Raw genomic sequence first — 18,741 nt, forward strand, 5'->3', positions numbered from 1 at the left:
GATTTTGCTGTTCCGCATTTCAGGTCTGCGGGGTGGGGGAAGCGGGAGAGGTGGCCGCCGCGGTTGGCACCAGCTAGCAGCTGCTCTAACCCGACTCGGAGCCCGGCTTCCTCTGTCCGCGAGCTGAGGGATCGTCCGCTGACTGTCGGTTCCCGCGCGGGTTCCGAACCTGACCGGGGCAGGGGCCAGCGGCCCCTCCCCTCTCCTCCGAGGACCGAAGATGAGCTTCCTCTTGTGAGTGGGGCCGGGGTCCGAGTTCGGGCGGGGTCCCGGGGTCGGGTCGGGTGGTCGGAGCCCGCCCGGTGCCTGCTTGGGTTCGGGGAGATGTCTGGAGGTGGGGCGGGGCCGACAGAGGGCAAGGTCTTGGCGGAGGAAGCGGAGCTAGTTGTTGGGCAGTTGAAAGGCCCGGAGGCCGGCGGCGCCTCCAAACTTTTCCGCCCCAGCGCCCCTGAGGGAGGAGGGATCTGGTCCGGCTACGGGCTCCCAGTTTCTCTCAAAATTCGATCCTCTGGTACCGATCCTTGCTGACTTAGGTCTTTTTACTCCTTTTTTATTGTTTAGTTTCGTTATTGCCAGTGTTAATTTAACCCTTTTCGAAAAATGCTGCCCCAGGAGAGAGTGGAGCGCCTTACTTGAGAATCTTGAAGTTAGGTGTGAGCCTTGCAGCCACACCCTTCTGTCCAACTCTGGTTCTGCCTGCTTACCGATTTTGTGACTGTAAATATTGTCCTCAATAGAATGCCATTTTAGAGATACTTGAGCCCAAACGAGGCTTAAATGGACAAGTTTTTTAATTCTTTGATGACATTAAGATTTAAGACGCTCTGGCGCCTTATTCTCAAGTAGTGTTCTCTACTTTGTATATTACTTAACTGTTATATAATTGAATAACCATTTTTAGTTATGAATGAAACCCACTTGCTTGACATTTTTAATTACATTTTACTGAATTGCAGTGTTTCATAACCGGAGTTTACTCACTTCTTTAATGTGAGAAGTACAGATTCTTTCTAGTATATTGCTGTTATAAAATAGCATTACTAAAAGTATCTGTCTGTACTTGATTTTCCTGCCTTTAGATTATTTTCTTAAGGTATAGTCTCCAACACACGATCACCATGTCAAAAAGTCTGTATGATTTAAAGCGAGGCGCGGTAGTGCATGCTTGTATTGTAAGGCCAGCTGCTCAGAAGGTAGGAGGATCAAGAGTTCAAGACCACCCCATCTCAAACAACAGATTTAGTTACTAATTTTCATATTATCGGAAGTATTACACACGCAAGGAACATCCAAGTCTGAGTTTATTTTTAACTAGAAATTTATTTGTGGATGCACCGTGGTTGCCTTTTGGACCTAAATGTTTGGCTTTATTTCTTTGAAACTTTGTGTTGATTGACACGAAGTTTTCCACTTTCTGGCTATTTTAAATAATGCTGCTGTGAGCATTTGTGTACAGGTTTTTGTGGGGATGTATGTGTTCCTATCTCCTGGGTATATACTGAGAGTGGAATTGCTGATTTATATTGGACCTCTGTTTAACCTTTTTGGGAACTACCAAACTTTATCAAAGCACTGTGCCATTTTGTGTCCTCACCGGCTCTGTGTGAGGGTTCAGATTTCCCCACACCCTCTCTAGCACTTGCTAATTGTAGCCATCTGAGTGTGAAGTAGAATTTGATTTTTTTTTTTTTGGTACTGGGGATCGAACTGGGGGCCTTGAGCTTGCGAGGCAGGTGGCAGAACCACTGAGCTAAATTCCCGGCCTGTCCCTTTTTAAATTGGGCTGCCTTTTTGTTTTCGAGCTCCAAGAGTTTTTTATTGGCTACAAGTCCCATGTATCACATCTAAGATTGCGAATATTTTCTTCCATCCTGTGGATCATTTCCACTGGGTTGATAATGTCACTTGAAGCACAAAAGTTTTAATTTAGATGAAGATCATATTGAATGTTGAGAAATCATTCATATTAGTTTTACATACTTAGTCCCCTGTAATTTACAGCTTATTTCTATGTGTACAGGACTGGTCCTTCTAATTTAAGTACTTTCCTATTCAGTGTGGTTCTTTACCATGTTAAAAAACTTTCCATATTTGATTTTTAGTGTTTTCACATTCTTTTTTATTTCTTACACATTTAAAGTTCAATAAAGATGTATTGTGTACATGTATCAACTCCCTACGGTGAATATAATCATATAGTACAAATACATACTACTCAAATTTTTAAAAATTAGGCCAGGGATTTAGCTCAGTGGTTCTAGCACCTGCTTGCAAGTGCAAGGTCCTGAGTTCAATCCCCGGTACCAAAAAAAAAAAAAAAAATTTAAATTAAAATTCCTCAAGCAAAGTGAAAAACCACAACTTTGTTCCTTTCCCCTTCCTAGAAGTAATATCACTACCAGTTTTGGGTGCCTTGTTCTGATACCTTCTGTGCATTAAAAGAGGTTTTGCTGTACATTTGGTTCTGTAATGTGTTTAGCATCTTTCTGTATGAATATATCTACTCTCTGTCCTTCTTTACTACTATAAAATATTACATGATATAAATGTGCCATACTTTATTTAATCCTGTACTGGTAAACTTTAGGATTCTTTCCAGGTTTTCACTATTAAAAACAATCTTGGAAAACACATCCTTATTCATACCTAGGAGAGAGATTTACAAATGGAATGGATGGTTTAAGGAACTGTTACAATGTTGAGCACTTTACACTTCCAGAGATAGTGATTAATGTATTAATTTCTCTATTCCCTAGTCTATACTTAACCAATGTAGTCATTCTAACTTTTTTTTCTGGTACTAGGAATTGAACCCAGGGCCTTTGCACTGAGCTGTGTACCCCAGTGCTTTTTAGTATATGTGCTGCCGAAGTGAGCATAACCCCAGTGCTTTTTAAAAATGTTTTATTTTGAGATATTGTCTACCTGAGTTGCAGGGTTACTCAGGTGGGACTCAAATTTACAGGCCTCTTGCTTCAGCCACCTATTGTACTAGAATTACGGGTGTGTGCCACCACACCCAGCCTCATTCTGTTAACTCTCAGAGAAAAATAAATCTTAAATTGAACAGTTTTTCACATGTTCATTGATCATTGTACTTCTGAATTACCTTTTCCTCTCCTTAGCAGTTTTTCTAAAGAATTCCTTTAACAAGTTCTAGAAGTTCTTTTTTGTCCGGCTAATCTTTTGTAACATATGCTGCATGTGCTTTTTGTTACTTAGTTACTTACGTGTTTGCTCTGTTATGGAAATTCTAATTGTTATGATTTGAAATAAGTTCATTTTTTCTTTAAGGTTTCTAAGCCTTGTGTCATGTTAGGAACACCTTGTGAATGATATGAAATAGAAATTAAAACTTAACTTTTCCCCAGTAATTGTTGTGTCCATCTCATTTTCCTAACTAAAACTTCAAAATGTTAGTATTTCTTTTACCATGGTTTGATAGTATCTCAAATGTTTTGATATGGAAAATTGGATCCTGAAAGTGAGAAACTTAAGAGTTAGAGCCTTCCCTTTATCATTTTCTGTAGATAATCGAGGCTAAAAGAAAGTAAGGTTTTTTTAGGTAGTTACAAAGCTAGTGACAAAAGACTATACTCTGGTTTGTTTGTTTTTTTCTCCTTTGGTTAAAGGACCCATGACAGACTTCTGCATGGGGTATATCACTTTTTACTTATTTGTGAAATTATGCTACTTATCCAGCTTTCATGTGTGGGAATAAATTAAATACCCCTATGACCCTGCCCCCATGCATGGTGGACAAGCATTGTATTACTGAACTACACCTTCAGCCCTAAAATTCTTTTGTTGTGATCATCATCCCCTCTTTCCATCTTGGGATCTTTCAGGGAGTATTTTTATTTCTATACCTAAAATCATGTCATTCTGCTTTTAGTCCTAAAAATTCATACATTTTTTCTTTTAACCCAACAGCAGCAGCCGCTCTTCTAAAACATTCAAGCCCAAGAAGAATATCCCTGAAGGGTCTCATCAGTATGAACTCTTAAAACATGCAGAAGCAACTCTAGGAAGTGGAAATCTGAGACAAGCAGTTATGTTGCCAGAGGGAGAGGACCTCAATGAATGGATTGCTGTTAACAGTAAGTTCAGCTTCATTGGTTTAGAGAAACCAATGGTGGTTGTTTTTGCTTTTGTTTTTGGCAGGGTCTTTCCACATTGTTCAGGTTGGCACATTGTTCAGGTTGGCCTTGAACTCACAGGATCCTCTTGCCATGCTTCCTGAGAGCTGGGATTACAGGCGTGTGCTACCACACCTGGCTAAAATCTTGATAATGGATTTTCTTTTACAGATATAAATTGTAATATGTCAGATTAACTGTAAAGAAACATAAATAGAAATACATCTAAAACTGTGTTCTTCACAATACTGAGTAGCTTGTGTGGTTGAGAAGTGAGGAGTGCTTTGGGCTCATTTTGAGGAAAATACCATGGAGAGCTGAACAACGTCAAATAAAGGATTGTAAATGCCAGGATTTTCACCTGGGGACCGTGCATTTATAAGAATCCATTGCACAGTTTTATCCCCACCCCAGCAGTATTCATTGACCTATACATTCACAAAAATCCATTGCGGTTCCAGTGGGCAGTCTGTTGTTTGTTGTGAGTTACAGTGCTCAGAAAGAAATTGAAAGGCTAGGAGGAAATGAAGGGATCCAGGAGCTGAGTTCAGGAGAACAAGAGCTTGACATAAAATGATGTGCTGAGGCTAGGATACCCTCTGATTTCTGAGGTGAGATCAGTTCTGGGAACTTTGTAATGAAAAATTTCAGACATAAAGAAGTAGAGAAACTAGGACAGTGAATTCCCAGGTACCCATTATCCAGCTTCAATAAGTACCAATTTGTGGCTAATTGTGCTTCTTTATGCCCCCTGACTATTTTGATGCAGACCCCAGACATATTATTTCATCTATAAGTATCCCCAAAGACAAGGATAATGACAACCAGGCAGAGTTGCATATGTAATTCCAGCTATTTGAGAGGCTGAGACAAGAGGATCAATTTTGAGGCCAGCCTTCAACTGAGCCTGGAATAGCCTGGGACCCTGTTTCAAAATAAAATTTAAAAAGGATTGGGGTGTAGTTCAGTGAGTGGTAGAATGCTTGCCTAGCATGCTCAAAGTTCTGGGTTCAGTCTCCCATGCCACACACATACATAGAGAAAAAAATCATCTTTTAATGTTATCAAATTATCTACTCAGTGTTCACATTTTCCTGATTGTCCTAATTAATATTTTTCCTTTTTTTTTTTTTTTTTAAAAATTTAAGCTTAGTTTACATCAGGATCCAATAGGGACTGTATATGTGTTTTCTCGAATCCCTTAATCTGTAGATTTCCTTCCATTGCCCCCCCCCCCCCCCTTTCTTTATTGTTGAAGAAACCAGGTCATTTGTTTTCCATGGTATGAATTCTGCTGATTCTATCCCCAGGGCATCCATTATCGTTTTCTGTTTCTCCTTTTATCTCCTGTAACATTAGATGTAGAGCAGCATTGTGCTGTAGAACTTTCTGCAAAGGTAAGAATGTTCTCTACCTTCCGTGTGACTATTTAGCCCTCGACATGTGGCTAATGTGACAGAGGAACTGAATTTTTAATTTAATAGAATTAAATTTTAATGTAAGTATAGTAACCATATGTGGCTAGTGGTAACCATGTTAGCGGTTATCATTCAGGTTTGATTTTGTTTTTATCTACAACTAACTACTTGATAGCTGGTGGTATATGTTTCCGTAGTGTGTAGTTGTATTTTTTTAATTACCCAAAGTTCATAGTTTATAATAAAATTCATTATTCTTCTTGTACATTCTCTGGGTTTGGACAAGTTTATAATGACAGCATTCACTACTATAATATCATCACAGAATCTTTGGCAACCACTGATTCTTACTGTCTCTATAGTTCTGTCTTTTCCAGGATGTCATATAGTTGTAATTAGTATATAGCTTTTCCATACTGACTTCTTAAACTTAATAATGTTTAAGTCTCTTCCATGTCTTTTCATGGTTGATAACTCTTTATTTTAAGCCCTGAATATTCCATTTTGTAGGTATATCACACTTAATCCATTCACCTACTGAAAAATATCCTGATTGCTTCCAGGTTTGGACAATTGTAAATAAAGCCTTTGTAAATGTACAATGTGCAAGTTTTTGTGTGGACTTAAGTTTTCAACTCCTTTGAGTAAATACTAAACACAGTGACCAGATGTATGGTGAGACTGTTTGGTTTTGTAAGAAACTGTCGGTCTTTGGGGCCGAGGATTTAGCTCAGTGGCACCTCACCTGCCTTGCAAGTACAAGGTCCTGAGTTTGATCCCCGGTGCCAAAAAAGAAAACAAACTATCAGTCTCCCACAGTGACTATCATTTTGCTTTCCCACTAGCAGGGAGTGAGAGTGAGCTCTCCTGTTGCTCCACAGCCTTATCAGTTTTTGGTGTTGTCAGTGTCCTGGGTTTTGACCATTCCAAGTAGTGGTGTTTTATTATTTTCATTTTCATTTTCCTGATGACGTTTGTTGTGGCACATCTTTTCATGTACTTATTTGCTGCCTGTGTATCTTTGGTGAGGTATCTGTTAAGGTCTTTGGTTCATTTTTTAAATTGTTTTCTTATTGTTTGTTGAAAGTTAAAAGTTCTTTGTGTATTTTAGATCACAGTCCTTTATCACATATGTCTTTTGCAAACATTTTCTTCCAGGCTGCTGCTTGTCTTTCTGCTCTCTTGATAATGTCTTCTGCAGAGCAAAAAATTTTAATTTAATGAAGTCCAGCTTATCACTTCTTTCATAAATTGTGCCTTTGATCTTAAAGGTCATTGCTAAACCCAAAGTCACCTAGATTTTCTCCTCTGCTTCTCCCATATCTCCTAGGAGTTGTGTACTTTTTGCATTTTACATTTAGGTCTATTATTAATTTTGAGTGGATTTTAGTGAAGGGTGTAAGGTCTGTGTCTAGATTCATCTTTTTTTTTTTTTTTTTTTTTTTGAGGCGGGGTTTTGCTATGTAGCCCAGGATGGCCTCAAACTTGGAGCCATCTGCCGCCTCTGCCTCCCAAGTGCTGGGATCACAGGCGTGCCACACCATGCCCAGCTTAGATTCATCTTTTTGCATATGAATATCCAGTAGTTTTAGTACCATTTGTTGAAAACTGTCTTTTCTCCATTGTGTTGACTCTGCTCCTTTGTCAAATATTATATATTTATGTGGATCTATTTCTGTGTTCTCCATGCTAGTCCATTGAATTATTTGCTCTCTCACCAATACTGCACTGACTCTGTTACTGTACTTTATAGTAAGTGTTGAAATTGAGGGGTGTCAGTCTTCCAGTATTAACATGTAATGGATTTATTATTTTTAAATGAACTTAATAAAAATATTTAAAATAGTAATACCAGCCACATTATAGTTAAAAGTTCTCTGAAATTCTCAATAATTTTTAAGAAAAAAAATGAGAACAAGGGACTGAAAGGTTTGAGCCAGGCCTGGTGGTGCAGAACTGTAATCCCCACACTTAGGAGGCTGAGGCAGGAGGATTGCTGTGGGTTCCAGGGTAGCCTGGGCTACATAGTGAGTTCAAGGCCAGCCTGGACTGCATAGTGAGATCTTGTCTCAAAACAAATAAACAAAAAAGCAAATAAACGGTTTGATTTGATTTACAGCAGTATGTCTCAAAGAAAAATCTGAGGCCTTTGTAATAAGCATTGGTTATTTAAATAAAGGTTTAAAAGAGTTTTCTCTTGAATAATACTTTACATGGCTCAAATATCAAAACAATATGAAAAATATTGAGGGAAAAACCCCTAAATTTTAGCTACTCCAACACATAGGCAACTACTTCTTTTTCTGTCTCCCACCTCCTAAGTTTCTTTATCCTTTCTTACACAAAAGGTAACATACTAGGGCCGGGGATTTAGCTCAGCGGTTTCACTGCCTGCTGCACAAGCACAAGGACCCGAGTTCGATCCCTGGTACCAAAAAAAAAAAAAAAAAAAAAAAAAGATAACATACTACATAATTTTGTACCTTTTCTTCTTTCAGTGATATGAACATGGCTTTTTAATAAGTTAAGAAAAATAAAATATTTTAAATATAGTTATGAGAAGACTTAAATTACACATGTAGCTCACATGAGGTTTTTATCACAATGCACTGAAGAAAATGATTATTCAAGACCAGTGTGAACTACATAGCGAGACCCTGTCTCAAAAATCCAAAAAAGGGCCAGGGGTTTAGCTCAGTGGCACGGCACCTGCCTGGCAAGTGCAAGGTCCTGAGTTCGATTCCTGGTACCAAAAAAAAATCCAAAAAAGGGGAACAGGGATTATCAATGTTGATAAGAGCAATAAAAAGACAGTCAATAAAATGTCAATGAGTTATCTAATGGTTATCAAAAATCTGATTCTAAATTTTATATGAAGAAGCAAAGTGGGAAATATTGTTATTAAAAAGTGTTCTCCATGGTTCCGCTCCCTGCCTCACAAGTGCAACGTCCCAAGTTCTATCCCTGGTACCAAAAAAAAAAAAGTGTTCTCCAAAATCAATTTCAGGGAGAAATATGGTTTTGTTTTGTTTGTTTGTTTTTTGTTTTTTGATGGTTTTTTTTTTGGACCAGGGCTGGCCTTAAACTCATTATGTCACCCAGGCTGGCCTCAAACTTGTGGCAATTCTCCTGCCTCAGCCTCCCGAGTGCTGGGATTATAGGCATTGTTTTGTATTTTTGTAAATCTTATTTACTGTCTGGATTAATGGGCTGTAAGAGTCTCAGATTTGCTTCTGCATTCACTCTGTTGTGATATCATGGAATCTCTGAAAATTCCACTGTAACCTCTTCACAGAAAGAGTGAAAAGAGCAATTAAAATAGTTTTGGGGGCCGAGGATTTAGCTCAGTGGTTCTGCCACCTGCCTCGAAAGCGCAAGGTCTTGAGTTTGATTCCCAGTACCCAAAAAAATGGTTTGGCCTCACAGATCCTGCCAGAAACAGGGAATCCCTGTGCCACACTTTGAGTACCAGCCACCATCTGGGCATACTTATTTTGCATGGTTTTGTTTTTTTTTTTGTATCAGGGATCAAACTCAGGTCCTTGCGCTTGCAAGGCAGGCAGTGGAAACCACTGTGCTAAATCCCCAGCCTATTTTGCATGATTATTGGGGACTTACATGCTACTTTCTTAGAAACATGACTAATTAAGAGGAAAGGCTATGGATGAGGGAGTTTTATGTAAAGTTCCTTTTGACAAAGTGAATTTTTTTAAAGTATTTTTTAAGAAGCTTGGAAAAACCCTACTTGATTTTCCGGTGTTTCCTTAGAGGACCAAAGTATTTTAAAAAAACTTTTCCAAGTTTTCGTGGTTCTCTTTGCACAGAATACTTACACTTCACTCAGATTTTTTTGGGGGGGGGTACGGGGGATCAAACTCGGGTCCTTGAGCTTGCGAGGCAGGCAGGAGAATCACTGAGCTAAATCCCCGGCCCACTCAGGTTTATTAATTACTCCATCTTCATCTTCCAGTTCTAGCTGAAGCTCATCTAGGAAATGCTCCATAATTAGCTCAGCTGTTTGCCTTTTCCCTGAACCTCAGCACTTACTGTTGGTCCTTTTTGTTTTTTGTGTAAGGGCAGTGCTAGATGTTAAACTCGCACGTGCTAAGCAAGCACTCTACCTTCTAGCTACATCCCTAGCTATATATGTATTGTTTGATTGATCAATTAATACTCATTTATAGGGTCTTGCCAAGTTGCCCAGGCTGGCCTCCACCTTGGCAGTTCTCCTGCCTCAGCCTCCCAAGTAGTTGAGATCATAGGTGTGCACCACTGTACCTGGGTGGATCCGATTTTTTTTTTAATCCTATGTTCTTGTACACTATCTTGTATTACTCTTTTTTTTTTTTTTTTTTTTTTTTTTGGGTACTGGCGATCAAACTCAGGTCCTTGTGCTTGTGAGGCAGGGGGAAGAACCACTGAGCTAAATTCCCGGCCCTGTATTACTCATTTTTAGAAATTTTATCCCTTCTGTTAGCTGGAGGGCCCACAGCAAAGGACTCAATCCTGTCTTTTTTTATGTCCTCAATGTGCTGAAATGTTTATGCTGAAATCTATGTCTAAAAGGCCTGTTGGTATAGCTGGTATGCCTTCTCCCTCACAGTATATTCTGCAATACGTTTTTCCTTCTTTCTGACAAATCATTGTTTGATTCAGGTTGATGAGAAGCTAATGATTTTTCCTTCCCTTGGATATACAGTAAGTCCCTGACTTATGAACATTTGAGTTGTGAACTTTGCACAGGTGTACTGTGTAAGACTCACTTTGTCAAGTACAGCTTAGAAACGTTCTCCAGGAACGGAACTCATTTGTAAGTCAGGGACTTACTGTAATCAAATTGTATAATTGGCTATGAGAGTATGCACCTGTAGTCTCAGTTACTTGGCAAGGAGGATCACTTGAGCTTGGGAGTCTGAGGCCAACCTGGACAAATATAGCATGACCCCATCTCAAAAAACAAATTTGTCCATTTTTTTTTCTTCAACTGAGAAGTCTGACATTAACACAATTCTGCCATTACCTCTGCAGCTGTGGATTTCTTCAATCAAATCAACATGTTGTATGGAACTATTACAGAATTCTGCACTGAAGCAAGCTGTCCAGTCATGTCTGCAGGCCCCAGGTATGACAGCCTGTTATAGAGGTGTTGGGATTACTTTTGCTTTATCACTGATAGATATGTCAAATAATAGATTTTTTTGTTTTTATCATATGTCTGCTTATGTAAAGATGATTCTGTTTTGTTCATGAATACTGACCTATAGCTGTTATTTCTGTGGGTAGTGTTTGAGTTTTATACTGCATCATGGTAACTCTTGAGTGTTCTTTTGTAGCAATAAAAGTGTAGAAATTTGAATTATGTTTATCTTGTATCCCAAAACTTCTGTTTTTTTCATTTGATGGTTTCTTGCTAGCTTCTGAATGAATTTTTGAAAGTTTTTAGTCGGTCTTTAAATATTTGATTATTTTTTCCTCGTGCTTATTTAGTGTTAATGAAAGCAGCACAATTTAGAAATCATTATCTGGCTTAAAGATGCTAGGTTAAAACATATTTTGACTATAATAAATTTCAAAAAATCTAAAAAGAGTATAGAACTCTTTATCATCTGTAACGTTAAGTCATATTATGATGGGATTAATGTTTTGGTGTTTCCTTACAGTCTTTTTTCTTATAATAAATTACAGATTTTATGTAACAATAAATAGTATCAAAATGTTTTTCTCTTATACTTTGACTTTTCTATAGGTATAAAGAAAAAAAGATCTCCAATGAGTTTTTTTTTTTTTCTGGTACTGGGGGTTGGTCAAACCTAGGACCTTGTGCTTGCAAGACAGGTGCGGCGCCAATAAGCTAAATCCCCAGCCCCCAAATGAGTTTTTTAATCCTATTTTTGTTGCAGTATTTTAGAGGGATGTTGTTATTTTATGTTGTTTCATTCATCAAACATTAAAAGAAAATAAATGGGAAATATAAACATATCTATGGCTTAAATGCCTGAAGAAATTTGACGTAAATCTTGTCGATTGTTCTAGGTCAGCAAAGGTGAAGGGAAAAAATATGCATGGCTACAAAAAATATATCTCTAACACTATCTCCAGGATTTGATAATCTTGGTACCACTGATGATAACATATGGCCAAGGGTCTCAGAATGTGGAGGATCCATTTCCTCATTACACAGCCCTCGGCACCTTTCTGACTTGCAGATAGGAGTGCAGTTCCTTTATCTGTCCTGGGCTGTCTTAGAAAATAGCTCTTCTGGGGAAAAGAAAAAATATGAGAAAAGGAAAAAAATGGAAACAAAGTCTTTGAAAATAGGAAATGGTGGAGGGGGTGAAGGAAGGTTAGGGGAATGGGGAAAAAATAAGAACCAAGATATGTCATGTGAAGGTACAAGATCCCAATGATAAATGTAACTGTATTGTATACCTAAAATGTACCAATAAACTTAATGAAAAAAAAAAAAGAAGAAAAAGAAAACAGCCCTTCTGGCACTGGCAGCTGCCACGTTGTCTCCCTCTTCCAGTTATATCCGGCACATTTCAGAGTAATTCTGTAGGGAATTGACAGTAATCTTCAGTAGAACTTTAGGTAATTTATTAAAGTTAAATAGTTTTTATTAACAAAATGTGAAGTTCCACATTTATTAATGTTTTTTAAAACTATCAGTAAAACATATTTATCTCCAGGTATGAGTATCACTGGGCAGATGGTACTAATATTAAAAAGCCAATCAAATGTTCTGCACCAAAATACATCGACTATTTGATGACCTGGGTTCAGGATCAGCTTGATGATGAAACTCTTTTTCCTTCTAAGATTGGTGAGTTAATGTTGTAGAACTATTTTTCTTTCTGAATTATGTAGTTTTTTTCAGTATTCTGTTACTTTAAAGTAATTTGATAGAGTTAGGCATGGTGGCACACACCTGTAGTCCTAACACTTAGGAAGCTGAGGCAGGAGTAGTTTTTTTTTTTTTTTTTTGGTACCAGGGATCAAACTTGGGACCTTGCACTTGCAAACCAGGCAGCAGAACCACTGAGCTAAAACCCTGGCCCCTGTGAGGCAGGAATATTTGAGTTCAAGGCTACTTACTGAGACCTTACCTCAAAAAAAAAAAATGTTTTTTAATAGAGTCTGCTACATTCTTCTCAAAAAAGTTTGTACCAGTATATACTCCCTCTAGTATGTTTGTGTCTGCCTGTCTTTCTTTACTGTGCTGATTATTACTCATTTTTTCTTTCTCTCTCTCTCTCTTTTTTTTTTTTTGGTACCAGGGATCAAACTCCTCGGGACCTTGCGCTGGGGAGGCAGGTGCTGGAACCACTGAGCTAAATCCCTGGCTACTCATTTTTTCTTTTTGTCTTTTGCAAATTGAGGAATACATTTTGCTTCACTGTACATTTTTAAAATATTGATAAGATTGACTCCATTTTGTTTTATTGAGCATTGTATGTTTTCTGTTTATATCTTTTGTCCATTTCTATGTTAGGGATATTAGCTCTTTGTATTTTGTCCTGTACTGTCTTTTGTATTATTTGTTGATGGACTGTTTTGCTCTGTACATCTCTCATTTTGTCTTATTAATTATTTCTTTATGACTTGAGAGTTTTAATATACTGATGAAAAAATTTTTCTCTGCTTCTGGGTTATAAAAATATTTATGTTTTCATTTAGCACTTTTGTGATTTCTTTTCCATTTAACACTTTGGTATATCAGGAGTTTTTTCTCTTTTTTCTTTTCCTGTTTTTTCCTGTACCGGGAATCGAGCTTAGGACCTTGGACATGCAAGGCAGGTGCAGTGCCACTGAGCTAAATCCCTAGCCCCAGGAGTTGTTCTGAATGCTGCTTTCATTATTTTCCAGACAAAAAATTTAGTCAGTTTGTTCCAGTTCACTTATTGAATACATGTGTCTTTTTTCTCGATTATCTTATGTGCACAGTAAATTACTATATATTTGGGGGTCTTCTAATCTCTTTATCACTTCCTATGGAAATTTCAGAGTTTTCATTCACATGTCCATGTATCTTTTGCCATCTTTTTTTTTTTTTTTTGGTACCAGGGATTGAACTCGAGACCTTGCGCTTGGGAGGCAGGCACAGGAACCACTGAACTGAATCCCTGGCCCTTATCTTTTGCCATCTTACAAGGCTAGCCTCCTTTCCTTTCTCTTCTTTTTCAGAATATTCACAGCTGTTATGAGGTATTTCTCTTTCCCAAGAATTTAGAATGATTTTCTCAAGGTAAAAAAACAAAGTTTTTAGATTGCATCTAATTTTTATACACAAATATATTCTTATTTTGTTTACAATACTGAGTCTTCTAGCCAAGAATAAAAGATCATTTTTCATTTATTCTTTTATTTACTAAGTCTTCTTTCCTCTGTAAAATTCTATTTTATGTTAATCCTTAAAGTTTCTCAAGTTTATTCCTAGGCATTTTTAATTTTATTTTTCGTTTTTGTTTTTTTGAGAAAAGGTCTCGCTGTGCAGTTCAAGCTGGCCTTGAACTTTCTATGTAGCCTGAGCTGGGTTTGTGGCGATCCTCCTTCCTCAGCCTCCTGAGTGCTGTCGTTACAGGCATGCATCACCATGCCTGGCTTATTCCTAGGCATTTTATTTTTTATTAATACTTGGTTTCTAATTGGTTATTATTTGATATATTGCAAAGCTATTGATTTTTATAACTGTCAGGCTCTATCTTGTTAATTTTTGGTTCTCTTAAGTTTTTTTTTATTAAGTTTATTGGTACATTTTAGGTATACAATATGATGACATTCATCATTGGGAATTTTTACCTTTACATGATATATCTTTGTTCTTATTTTTTCCCCATTCCTCTGCTCTCCCTTCAACCCCTCCACCCGTCCCTATTTACAAAGACTTTGTTTCCATTGTTTTCCTTTTCTCATATTTTTTCCCTTCCCTTCTTTCCTTTCCCCTACTCCTCCCACTTGCCCTTCCCCTGTAGACCTTTTCTTCTTGTTTCACATTATCTGTTATACATTTTGATCCTTATTTACACTTTCAGTTTCTTATACCAGAGAAACTATCAGTATCTCTTAAGTTTTTGAAGTATGCAACTTCATCTTATGAAGGTAATGTTAATTTGGCCTCTTTCTGATATGTATTCTTTTTTTTTATGCTTATCTAACTGCACTGACCAATACTTCCAGAACAGTGCTGAGTTACAGTGATGTCAGCAAAAATGTATATGAAGTGTTACACTTGATCTGATGTTGGTCACTTTTTCCATTCTGTTATTAAACCTTTTCCTTTCTCACAGGTTCTTTATTATATATTACTTCTATTTGAATATGTGTTAAATACAGCTTGGAAAGTATTTAGATTAAAACAGATTATTTATTCTTGAAGATCTCTTCCTTATGGGAGATAAAAAATAGTTTTGACTTCATCTTTTTTTTCTTAGCTTCCTGTTCTTCAATAATTCATTCTCATGTTCTAGAATTCCCCCATCCCTATTAGGCTATTGTCCACACGTTACTTTTGCTGGTTATGTATTACTAGACATAACTTTATTATTAACTTTTTACTAATATATTTCAAGTTACTAATTTTGTTTGTTGGTTTTTTCTTTCTTTCTTTTTTTTTTTTTTTTGGGTACCGGGGATCGAACTCGGGACCTTGCGCTTGCGAGGCAGGCGCCGGAACCACTGAGCTAAATCCCCAGCCCTTGTTTGTTGGTTTTCTTGGGTACAGGGATCAAACTTGGGACCTTGTGCTTGCGAGGCAGGCAGCGGAACCACTGAGCTAAATCCTTGGCCCTTCAAGTTATTAATGTTATTAACAAAATACCCATTTGTACATTCTGAGAAAAGGGGTTTGATTTTTTAAAATATCTTTTCAGTACGTGAATACAGAATCCTGCTCAGAGAAAAATGTCCATGTGCTCCTGTATAACATTTGAAAAGTCAAGTTAGCCAGGACTTGGAGGAGTACATGCAAAATCCAGTGAAGTATACTGAATTTTCCAAGCTATTAAGGGCTGGCTAAGAGAAAAAGAAAATAAAATTAAGGGGAAAACAGTGTTTCAGTAACCCTTTTCTGAAAGATTGAAAAAAGAAGCTGTTTCAAAAGTTGTATTATGCCGGGGATTTAGCTCAGTTGTTTCGCCGCCTGCTGCGCAAGCGGAAGGACCCGAGTTCCATCCCTGGTACCAAAAAAAAAAAAAAGAGTTGTATCAAGGAATGGGCCTTAAGGCCTGCTAACCTAGGTTGTTTTGGAAGCAGATGCCTTCTTAGTGCTTATTTACTGTAGCCAGTGCCAGTTGGAGTGTCTTTATCCTGTCTTCGTTTTCTAAGAGACTTTGATAATCTCAACTGAAATTCTCAGGAATGTAGCTGGTTGCATCCTCGAGGTGACTCCACTGTTTAAGATAGACCAATAAACCCTCCTCATTCTTTAATAAAGAGGGTTTATTTTCTTTGAAAAATAGGGAGGTCCCTCTTCCCCCCTTTTTAAAAGAAGTACACCCTATTTTTAGGTAGCAGGAACATGGAAACGTAGCTTTCCGGAGGAATTTAGAAAATACTTCTTTTAACTTGTAGATACACAATAATGACTTGAAGTAGACCTGGCTTTTTCTTTGCTTAGGAGAGTTTCCAGTCCCAATTGAACATGTGTAGGTCCATGCACATGTGTATGTAGTTTTAACAAATTACAGGGCTGGAGATTTAGCTCAGTGGTTCCACCGCCTGCCTTGCAAGTGCAGGGTCCTGAGTTTGATCCCTGGTACCAAAAAAAAAAAAGTTAACAAATTACAAAAGTAGTATTCTGTTCATAATAAAATTTATACTTGCATTTAACCTTAGAAGAAACCATAATTTTAAACAACTAAAATTATGTTTATTTTAACTTCGATCCAGCAGCATCTTATGTAATTAATGCTTTTGCCTACTGATCTAAGGCAATTAGAAAAACGTGTGGCCTGTGAGAAATACTTAGGTTTGGAGGTTTTCTTCTTTTGACTGTTAAATAAACAGTAATAGGCTTGTGTGTGTTTGTGGGTGTGTTTATGTGTTGCAGTTTCTCATGGCAGTGTTGAAATTTGCTGCTGAATATTAGGTAAAAGACTAGTACAGCCACTATGGAAATCAGTATGGCGATTCTTCAGAAAACTAAAAATGGAAATCCATTTGACCTAGCTATGCCTCTCCTGGATATATTCTTGAAAGAGTTAAAAGCATCCTACTACAGTGATACATGAATATCCATCTCTAAGTGCAATTCACAATAGTTAAACTCTGGAAACAGCCTAGGTGCCCATCAATATATGAATAGATAAATACAGTACACCGTGGAATATTATTCTGCTGTAAAGAACAAAATCTTGTCATTTTCAGGAAAATAAATGAAAGTTGAGACCATAATGTTAGGTGAAATAAGTTAGACACAGAAAGTTAAATACTGCATGGTTTTTCTCATATGAGAAACTTAAAATATAAATAAGTAAAAGTAAGATAAATGAGAGATGACAGGAAACAAAATGGCAGACTTTTTGAGATGGGGAAAAGGATGGAGGGGAGCTAGGAAGAGGAAGTACGGGGATGGAAAATGATCAAGACATGATATATACAGGTACAACTCCCCCAAAATGCATAACTATTAGCTAGTTTGTTTTTTTTTTTAAAGAGACTGATAAGTATGTGTGTTTTAATTACAGGTGTCCCATTTCCCAAAAACTTCATGTCTGTGGCAAAGACAATTCTAAAACGTCTCTTCAGGGTATATGCTCATATTTATCACCAGCACTTTGATTCTGTGATGCAGCTGCAGGAGGAGGCCCACCTCAACACCTCCTTTAAGCACTTTATTTTCTTTGTTCAGGTAAGGCAGCCATGTTGATTTCTGGGACCTGTGGCTCTGACTTACTTGAATTTGTAACCTTAATAAAGAGCAGTGTGTCTTATTTATCAGTATAGAGAAGCTAAGTATAAGTAGTGTTTTCTCTTTCACATTGTTTTTTGCTTTTTGGGGTTTTTTTGGCACTGGGGATGGAACTCGGGTCCTTCTGCTTGCGAGGCAGGTGGTGGCACCACTGAGCTAAATCTCCAGCCCTCTTTCACATTGTTTTATTGATCTGTGTAGTAGCATCAGGCTCTCTAGTGACACCTATAATCGGAGGCTGAGGCAGGAGGCTTGCAAGTTTGAGGCTAGCCTGGGCCACTTATACCCAATCTCTCTCTCTCTTTTTTTTTATACCCAATCTCAGTATTAAAAAAATGGATAAAAGGCTGGGAATATAGCACAGTGGTAGAGCACTTGCCTAGCATGTATGAGGCCCTGAGTTCAGTCCCCAGTTTGGAAAAAATGACATCACCCCCCTTTTGGGCTTTCAGCCCCTAGCTTCCCCATGTCTCCAGTTAGGGTGTGTCACTTTAGTATGTGCTCTGTTGCCTTATGGATGCTTAGTTGGAATTTGCACTTAAAAAAATAATTGTTTGAAAGATATATCAGAGAGTCAGGACTCATTTAGCCTTCATAATTCTATACGCAAAATATAAATTTGTCTGCCTAGGTACCATTTATGGTAGAAAAACCTGGTGGGTTTTTGGGGGGTTTTTTTTTAGTAAATATTGTATATTACAGTTGTGTGTACACACAGAGAAGAAAACATAACCACACTCTTCCTGATCTTCTAAGATTATTGCATTCTTGTGTGTGTGTGTGTGTGTGTGTGTGTGTAAGTATGAGAAAGAGAGAGGAAGAAAAAAGTCCCCCGTTGTGAGGATGTAGGAAAACTCAGTTTTCCCACTATACTCTTACAACACAGAACACTTTGTGCCAAATGTATGGGGTTTTCCCCTTATACACCAAGCAATCTATTCTACAGTGGACACCCCCTAAGCGTTCTGTGATTCAGTTCAGTTCTAACTCTGAGTATCAGATCCCACAAATTGAGAGTCCAGTCCCACAAGTCTGTCCCCACTTCAGATGCCAGCCAGCAGTAATTTGTACTTCTGATAGATCAACTATGAATCAGGGTTCCAAGATAGCCTCCTAGCGTTCAGTTAATTTGCTACAGTGGTTCATAGAACTTAGGAAACACACCAACTTATTCTCAATGACATCACAGAAGGTATAGATGCCTAGCCAGATGGAAGAGATACAGCACAAGGTGTGGGAAAGGCGATATGGAGACTGCTGTGACATCCTCTGGGAA

At 37.8% G+C, this 18,741-nt stretch overlaps 1 protein-coding gene across 2 annotated transcripts in view; it reads left to right on the forward strand.

Moving 5' to 3' along the window:
• Window positions 1-18,741, forward strand: part of Mob1a (MOB kinase activator 1A) — a 23,399-nt gene continuing 4,658 nt past the window's right edge. Inside the window, exons 1-5 of one of the 2 annotated variants that reach the window (XM_004844701.3) lie at window positions 1-234; window positions 3,937-4,100; window positions 10,586-10,679; window positions 12,247-12,380; window positions 17,242-17,405. In XM_004844701.3, the coding sequence (XP_004844758.1) occupies window positions 221-234; window positions 3,937-4,100; window positions 10,586-10,679; window positions 12,247-12,380; window positions 17,242-17,405 (570 nt within the window). In that variant the 5' untranslated portion in view covers window positions 1-220. Of the gene's footprint in view, window positions 235-3,933; window positions 4,101-10,585; window positions 10,680-12,246; window positions 12,381-17,241; window positions 17,406-18,741 lie in introns of both variants that reach the window. The other variant, XM_004844700.3, reaches the window with a different exon arrangement.

The sequence above is a fragment of the Heterocephalus glaber genome, unplaced genomic scaffold (assembly GCF_053883595.1).
Source record: "Heterocephalus glaber isolate CG9 unplaced genomic scaffold, H.glaber_assembly_v1.0 deba00000470, whole genome shotgun sequence".
In the NCBI taxonomy this organism is placed as follows: Eukaryota; Metazoa; Chordata; class Mammalia; order Rodentia; family Bathyergidae; genus Heterocephalus; species Heterocephalus glaber.